Genomic DNA, 7,106 nt, shown 5'->3' with positions numbered 1-7,106 from the left:
CAATGATTGTAGATGAAAAATTAGACAAACACAGGAAATAAAACCAGATTATTAATAATAAATATTAATTTCCATAAAACAGTATGTTTTTGAATAGGAATAAACAAAGATAATCTATTAAAATAATCCTTTGTCCTCAAGATTCGTTCCGATCCGAGAAGAGCTACATCCCATCCACATCCGCCATTTCAAAAATGACGTTTGAAAACCCGGGAAAATTGATAAAATCAGCCACTTTTATAGTTTGCCCTTTTCAATTCGTTTCTCCTTCAACTATTTCGTAAAATGTAAGTAAGGAATATGTTTTTATTATTTAAAAGTAACTATTTTTATTCCACTCATTAAAATAGCAAATGTATTCACTTGAAACCGACCACGATGGCATCGTCAACAAAATGACCTTCAACTGGGAAAAAACAATTTTTTTTTTTTTCAAATAAAAGCTTTCAAGCCAGATCTTTAATATTAAAGCGAATTAACCGCCATCGAATCTCTTTGATCTAGACTTGAATCGTGTGATCTTGACACATGTTTAGTTGTGTTTGGTTTTCTGTTTTGTTTTGCTCCATATTTCGTCCCACTGCCAGTCCCACACAAAGCATCGAACAAAAATTCCCAAAGCACCACCAATCCACCTTCAACAACATTCCATGCAACCTTCATGGCCGCCACACAGTTAACCGCCGATCTGCACCCGTTGCTAACCGAGTATGTGATCAAAAAGCTGCAAAAGAATCGTCTCACCACGGTGTACAGCTTCGTGAAGGTGGAAGCGGAACAGCTGCTCAAGATCACCAACCTTCCCGCCGAAAGCATCGTGCTGGTGAAGAATCATCTGATCGACCAGTTTGCCGGTCGGTGCCAAAACGCTCAATCGTACCCGTGGCAGCCAGCCCCCAGCCCACTCAGCACGGGAGTTCCATCGCTGGATGCGCTGCTGCAGGGCGGAGGACTGCTTCCCGGCCACATTTACGAGCTGTGCGGTGAATCCGGCACGGGCAAAACGTTACTCTCCCTGACGATGGCGTCGAACGTTGTCAAGCAACCGGGCAGCATGGCCTACTTCATCGACACCAAGTGTGACTTTTCCGGCAGAAAGATACAGCAAATCCTGGACAGCGACGATTGCAAACTGTCCGAGCAGGAACTGGGCCACGCAATGGCACGTGTAAGGGTGGAGCGTATATTTTCACCCGACCTTCTCGTCCAGACGGTGGAAGAGCTTGCGTCGGGAAGGTATGTCGATGAGGGGACGAATCTAAAGCTGCTCATCATCGATTCCCTGCCCTCGCTGTGGTACCTGTACCAGGATGCGCAAAGCTCCGTAGAACCGTTGGGCTTGCTGACGAAGCTAATCTGCTCGCTGCGCAAACTGGCCGCGCAACGGGCCGTCGCAGTAGTGTTGATTAACCTGACCGTCCGCGTGGTGGAAGGAATGACGGAGGGCAAGCGAAAACTGTGCCCAAACGGTAACTATTCTGCCCTGGGACGGTACTGGGAAAGTGCGCCCGGTACGAGGCTACTTCTCGAGCGACACGAGCACCATCCCGGATCGTCCACACGCTACCACACGGTGCAGGTGTGGAAGAGCAACTATCTACGATCGGGCGAGCGGGTGATCGTTCGGATGACTGAGACGGGCGTTCGGTAGTGGCCGAAACAGGAGGCCGGAGTGCGATAGAACATAAAAAGAGGGTATATTTCTAGCTCGACTGTAAATAAAATTCGCTCCCCCGCCTTCGGGGACGCTACAATATATCTTACAAAAGCGTGTAAAACGTAAATCATTAAAACAAAACGCGCGCAAATGGGGGAGCTTTACTCCGCACAACGTCCTCCTACTTAAGCATCCCGTATTTTTCCTTGTGGTACATCTTCAGCACCTTCTTCGGTGGCACCAGCTCCCGGCTCAGCCCGGGCCGTTTCTTCCGGTCCGGTGGATTCGGCTTCCTCACCATCACCACCGGCACCTCGTCCGACGGTGCACCATCCTGCGCAACTTCTTCCGCCTGCTCCTTGCGCAGTATCAAATCGGAATCGTGCGCAAAGTTACACTTGCTGCCGAATCGGCACCGGCCCTTCTTGTAGCTCCAGCACACCTTCCGCTTCTGCTCGGCCGCATTCGCCTCCGGATCGACCATCTTGACGTGGCGCTCGAGGCTGGCCAGCTTGGCCTCTTCCGCCTCCCGGAACGGGTTGCTAAACACGCTCCCAGGGAGGATGCGAGCCGTGCCGGACTGGAACAGGGCGCTGGCACTGGGAAGTGGGCTGGATTGGTCACCATTTCTGTGAATTCGAGAAGGTTGAGAGTTTAGGGACCAATGGGTCAATGGAATTGAGCGCTTCTTTTTGTCTCACAAATCACTAGACTGCTTTTGAATGGTTTCGTCAGGCTGTGGCTGATTTGATTCCTTCTTTCCGCCACCGTCGTCCGAGGAGGACGAAGAGTCGGACGATGCGGACGATTCCTCACTATCGCCATAATCTGCTACCAGCGAGAACATGTCGCGTGCAAGCTCATTTGCAGGAAGAGTGTATTTTCTGTCCCGCTAAAAGGCGCGTTCGTTTGCCTTTACGTAAGCGCAGCGTCCGTCGTCCGGCTGTTGTGGTTTCTTTTTATTACGATTTTTGTGTTTTATTTCGTTGCTTTTAATTACAAACAATCTTGGTTGTGTTTTGTTGATGTTTTTTTTTCTTTCTTTCCCTCCTACAGCTCGGTGACAGTTGAGCGTTACGGGTTCGAACTTCGTAACGCCGTTACTTATCGTTTTGGTAACGGTTTTGATAACACCGTCTCGCTTTGGGACGTTATTTTGTAAACTTTTATGTAAAAAATAGCAAATTCAGTTCTAAAATTAATCAATTGGCTGACGAAATTATGCAGAAAACAATAAATGAAGTACATAATGCAATTTTAACGATAATAATTTGTTTTAACCTCATCATACACAAGTTTTCTTCCACTGTGCCAACCGTGACAACGAGCAGATGATCGAGGGGAAAAACAAAAACACGAAATACTTCCTCGCATGAAACGACTGCTGGCCACAAATATAAGCAAAATCATGAAGTTTATCGGTAGGAAAATACAAATGTACATTTAAAAAACCATTAACTACACTAATGTCCATCATTTCAGACATTGGCGCCAACTTAACCGATCCGATGTACCAAGGAATCTACAACGGATCGGCCAAACACGAACCCGATCTGCCGCATGTGCTAGAGCGCAGCTGGACCGGTGGGTTGGACAAAATCATCATCACGGTCGGGACGCTTGCCGACTGTGCGCCAACGTTTGAGATAGTGAAGAACGATGGTAGGGTTGGAATTGCCATTCAATTCTTTTGCTCAAAAACACGTCCCTAACAACCTAACATCCATTTTCTTCCCACCCGATACCTCAAAGAAAGACTGTACGCCACGGTCGGCTGCCATCCGACACGGTGCGGTGAGTTTCTGCCGGATCCGGAAGGTTATTTCGCCTCGCTCTGCCAGCAGATCGAGCAGCACCGGGAGAAGGTGGTAGCGATCGGCGAGTGTGGCCTCGATTACGACCGGCTGCAGTTCTGCGACAAAGCGATCCAGCAGCAGTACTTCGAGAAGCAGCTCGAGCTGGCCGCCCGGTACGATCTCCCGCTGTTCCTGCACTGCCGCAACGCGCACGACGACTTTGCCGCCATACTGCGGCGAAACCGGGACAAGCTGCCCCGGCGTGGTGTGGTGCACACGTTCGACGGTTCGCTCGAGGTGGCGGAAGCGCTTATAGCGGACGGGTACGCAATCGGCATTAACGGTTGTTCGCTGAAGACGGAGGAAAATCTGTCCGTGGCGGCCAAAATTCCGGACGAATCGATCATGCTCGAAACGGACAGCCCGTGGTGCGAGATACGGCCGTCCCATGCCGGCTCGAAGTACGTGCGCAGTAAATATCTTACGGTGAAGAAGAAGGAAAAGTGGGAAGCCGGTTCACTGATCGCGGGACGATGCGAACCGGTCATGATCAGGTGAGGAGGGAGGGAGGCTTTCTTTCTGCAGGAAAGCTGGGCGTCGTGCCCGGTTTTGAATTCAATTCGTTTTTTTTTGTTTGTTTATTTCTTTAGCCAAGTGCTGGAAGTGCTTGCGGGCATTAAGGGAAAGCCGGCGGCCGAGCTGGCCGATCAGTACTACAAAAACACGGCAGAAATGTTCTTCCCATCGAAGGGTACTGACTGAACTTCACGATCATGCTGATTCCCCCGTCGGAAGTGTGATTGGCAAATAAATAAATCGAGATGAACGATATATTACTCACGCCCAAAATGGATGAAAGAAACGATTTTTAAACAGCACACGCGTTGTTTACACAGTGCGGCGATGAGGGTGAGAGATTTTCCTTTTGGAGGGGTGGGAGGTGCGCCACCGCTCTACCACTTTTTGTATTCGCATCCATCCGGAGGCTTCACTTCGACCTGTTTGGCACCGACCTCCGCCCAGTTGGTGCTGAGCACGGTGCCGCCCGACTCGTAGTACGACTTCATCATCGCCTTCCGCGTGTCCTCGCTAGCGTCGGCGTAGATCTTCTTGAACAGGTCGCTCACGTCGTCCTTTGTCTAAAATTAGCCCATTTGCCAAACAAAACAGCATCGGTTAGAACAAAGCAACCAGCGAGACGTAAACAAGGAAGCCGTCGTGCAACGCGGAACAACAACCACTTACCTCATCGTCCTTTTCGATTTCTTTCGTGATTTTGTCCCAATCGTGCTTCTTCTTGGCCGCGGCCGCACTGCCAGCCGCCGCCGATTGCTCCGGTGCCTTCCGTTCCAGCGCTTCCCACCGCTGGCCGATCAGCTTCGCCAGCTTCACCTCCACCTTGCTCGGGGTGGCTTTGTGCGTGCTCTGCTCCGTGTTGATCGGGTTCCAGAGCGTCAGGACGAGCGGTTCGGTATCGTCCGCCCGTAGCGTGAGCGTGTTTTGCTCCAGCTGGACGGAGTAGTTCTTGTCGGCCGCATTTTTCAGCAGAATCGTCACCGTGACGGCCGTTTCTGTTTGGTACCAGTCGTATTTCACCTTTGCCATCACTGTGTGCTGCTGTGGGGTTTCGTGTTTCTTTTCACACAACACACACACCACACAAAAATGGCGACACTTATTGTAAAGCGAACGATAAAAGCTAATTGTCTCACAACGCAGTAACTCTTGCGGGTACGGATTTTGAGCAAACAGCTGCTTCTCGGAACTGCGACGACTGCGAGATGTTTTGTATTTTCTAGAAACTGTTTTTTCTTCCTCCTCCTCACAACTGACAGTTCCCGAGGAGCGCATTGTGTTGGTGTGTGTGTGTGTGTGCGTGCGTAAAACTCCGTGTGAGAGGGATGACGTAAAAACGATAAGTTTCTCTGGCAGAGCATGCTTGCTCGCTCTACCCGACATACAACGAATCGTGCTAGAGCGAGAAGGCATGCTACATTTGCTGCATGGGTTTGTTTCATCCAAAAAATCAAAACCTTCCAGAAATATTTAAATATCTGTTGGTGTTTTTGGAAAAGTTTTCGTTTAACATAAATGAAAAATTCGCGTTTTTCTCGAGAAAATGTACTTTGATTTCCATTTTTCAATAACAGACTAAAGAATGGGACTTAATAATTATGATGCCGTACATCGGAACGATCTGTTCACGCTGATGCGACAAAACCGTTTTCCTGTGAAACTGATCCGACTGTGGAAGTCAATATTGGAGAATACTTGAAATTTTAGAATTTTGAGGCCAAAAACAATTAACAACGCTCTTCTTACAATCGGCCATCTACATTGTGCTTAACATTTAATTAGTTCCTTCGACGTACAATAGTGTTTCGTGTGTAATTTGAAGCAATAAATCCTTATTCCCCTTCCCCGTCCTGCACCGGGATCGGTTTAGTCGAGTTGTAATGCTCCCCCAGCCGGTACATAAACCGATGGTACGTCAGCACCAGCTTCCGATCCGCACTTTCGCCCTCCCCGTGCACCGTCGACGGTCCCTCGGCCTGTATGACCTCGATCGGGCACCGCAGACTGCTCGCCAGCGCCTTGATCTCAATCTCACCGCCCCACGCCTTGGTCGACCGCACCTGCTTGCAGTACTTGTCGAACTCGGGCTCGCTCAGCATCTCGCCCGTATCCGGATGGCTCATGTAGCAGATCAGCGTGTCCCGGTTTGCCTCGATATAGTCCGCGGTCATCCGGCGCAGCTCGGGCACACTGTACGAACCGATGCCCCGCTGCACCAGCTGGTGGTTGATGGCCGTGTAGAGACAGTCACCGTCGGCCGGCACGGCGTGGGACAGCATGCCCCGCTTCAGCAGCAGCCCATTGATGCGATTGTCCTCCAGCACCCGGGGGGAGCTTTTCTGCAGCAGTGCCGACTCCTGCTTGATCTGTTCCTCGCGCTCCCGATTGTCCTGCGCTTTCTTGTCCCTGCGGCGCTGTGCCTTTGAGAGTCGCGTTTCCGGCTTTTCCGGCTTTTCCGGGTTAGATTCTTCGTTTGCTTCCTCGCCGTTAGTGGCCGGTGTGGATGGTGGGAGTTCTTGGGCCGCTGGTTGTTCCGGTGCGTCGGTAAGATTCAGCCGGTTCAGCTCTTCCGCGTGCCGCTGCTCTATCTCCTGCTCGAGGTTCGCAATCTCTTCCTGGATTTCTTTCTTCCTTTTTTTGTCCACCTTCAGCTTCTTCATCGATTGTATTTTGCACTGTAGCTCCTTCTTCTCCTTGCGGTGGCGGGCCATCACCTCCTCCCGGTCGGTTTCCGGTTCTGGCAGTTGTGGATCGCTCATTGCGGGGCAGTTCTGATGCTGATCGCTGTGCCGGAAGATGGGTTTGTGTTTTCGGCTGTAAGTGGTACGGATTGTATGATGATTCTGTAGGATAACCTGATTCTCCGTTCAACTAATACTGCTGCAAAGGAACATGGCACCGAACAGGGGAGGGAAAGCCCGGTTTCAATCACTTTACAAAGCTTTCTTTATCAGCAATAATACTGTCGAAAAAGGAAATGTTTTGTTGCACACAGAAACGGGGCAGTGAAGACTTTCGCTGCGTGATGACAGGCATGTTGATTGAAAGGTTTGACAGAAAAACGATAAGAAATGCTT

The 7,106-nt window shown here is 50.1% G+C and overlaps 5 protein-coding genes across 5 annotated transcripts; 2 read left to right on the top strand and 3 right to left on the bottom strand.

Moving 5' to 3' along the window:
• Positions 1 to 426: 426 nt before the first annotated feature.
• On the top strand, positions 427 to 1,668 carry LOC120947832 (DNA repair protein RAD51 homolog 4). The gene has a single exon (XM_040363597.2). The coding sequence runs from the start codon at positions 662 to 664 to the stop codon at positions 1,649 to 1,651; it is 990 nt and encodes a 329-aa protein (XP_040219531.2). The 5' UTR covers positions 427 to 661; the 3' UTR covers positions 1,652 to 1,668.
• A 5-nt stretch (positions 1,669 to 1,673) lies between these two features.
• On the bottom strand, positions 1,674 to 2,712 carry LOC120947836 (uncharacterized). The gene is made up of 2 exons (XM_040363601.2): positions 2,359 to 2,712; positions 1,674 to 2,286 (listed from the first exon to the last, which is right to left on the bottom strand). Exons 1-2 carry the CDS (start codon positions 2,502 to 2,504, stop codon positions 1,839 to 1,841), a joined length of 594 nt encoding a protein of 197 aa, XP_040219535.2. The 5' UTR covers positions 2,505 to 2,712; the 3' UTR covers positions 1,674 to 1,838.
• Positions 2,713 to 2,954: 242 nt separating this feature from the next.
• LOC120947833 (deoxyribonuclease TATDN1) lies at positions 2,955 to 4,284 on the top strand. Its single transcript, XM_040363598.2, has 4 exons — positions 2,955 to 3,078; positions 3,140 to 3,319; positions 3,410 to 4,007; positions 4,104 to 4,284. The coding sequence occupies exons 1-4, from the start codon at positions 3,030 to 3,032 to the stop codon at positions 4,213 to 4,215; spliced, it is 939 nt and encodes a 312-aa protein (XP_040219532.2). The 5' UTR covers positions 2,955 to 3,029; the 3' UTR covers positions 4,216 to 4,284.
• Positions 4,285 to 4,406: 122 nt separating this feature from the next.
• Positions 4,407 to 5,296, bottom strand: LOC120947837 (protein SGT1 homolog). The gene is made up of 2 exons (XM_040363602.2): positions 4,699 to 5,296; positions 4,407 to 4,592 (listed from the first exon to the last, which is right to left on the bottom strand). The coding sequence occupies exons 1-2, from the start codon at positions 5,056 to 5,058 to the stop codon at positions 4,407 to 4,409; spliced, it is 546 nt and encodes a 181-aa protein (XP_040219536.2). The 5' UTR covers positions 5,059 to 5,296.
• A 472-nt stretch (positions 5,297 to 5,768) lies between these two features.
• Positions 5,769 to 7,066, bottom strand: LOC120947834 (deubiquitinase OTUD6B). Its single transcript, XM_040363599.2, has one exon. It carries the CDS (start codon positions 6,786 to 6,788, stop codon positions 5,862 to 5,864), a length of 927 nt encoding a protein of 308 aa, XP_040219533.2. The 5' UTR covers positions 6,789 to 7,066; the 3' UTR covers positions 5,769 to 5,861.
• Positions 7,067 to 7,106: the final 40 nt, after the last annotated feature.

This window comes from Anopheles coluzzii, chromosome 2 (genome assembly GCF_943734685.1).
Source record: "Anopheles coluzzii chromosome 2, AcolN3, whole genome shotgun sequence".
NCBI classification, from domain to species: Eukaryota; Metazoa; Arthropoda; class Insecta; order Diptera; family Culicidae; genus Anopheles; species Anopheles coluzzii.
The sequence above is the reverse complement of the archived record's forward strand: the minus strand, read 5'-3'. Positions and strand labels throughout refer to the sequence as shown.

Coding starts and splice junctions, on each gene's coding strand:
- LOC120947832 (XM_040363597.2), top strand. CDS start 662: ATGGCCGCCACACAGTTAACCGCCGATCTGCACCCGTTGCTAACCGAG.
- LOC120947836 (XM_040363601.2), bottom strand. CDS start 2,504: ATGTTCTCGCTGGTAGCAGATTATGGCGATAGTGAGGAATCGTCCGCA. Junction 2,287..2,358: donor CAAAAGCAGTCTAGTGATTT/GTGAGACAAAAA, acceptor TCGAATTCACAG/AAATGGTGACCAATCCAGCC.
- LOC120947833 (XM_040363598.2), top strand. CDS start 3,030: ATGAAACGACTGCTGGCCACAAATATAAGCAAAATCATGAAGTTTATC. Junction 3,320..3,409: donor TGAGATAGTGAAGAACGATG/GTAGGGTTGGAA, acceptor GATACCTCAAAG/AAAGACTGTACGCCACGGTC. Junction 4,008..4,103: donor TGCGAACCGGTCATGATCAG/GTGAGGAGGGAG, acceptor TTATTTCTTTAG/CCAAGTGCTGGAAGTGCTTG.
- LOC120947837 (XM_040363602.2), bottom strand. CDS start 5,058: ATGGCAAAGGTGAAATACGACTGGTACCAAACAGAAACGGCCGTCACG. Junction 4,593..4,698: donor AAATCGAAAAGGACGATGAG/GTAAGTGGTTGT, acceptor GGCTAATTTTAG/ACAAAGGACGACGTGAGCGA.
- LOC120947834 (XM_040363599.2), bottom strand. CDS start 6,788: ATGAGCGATCCACAACTGCCAGAACCGGAAACCGACCGGGAGGAGGTG.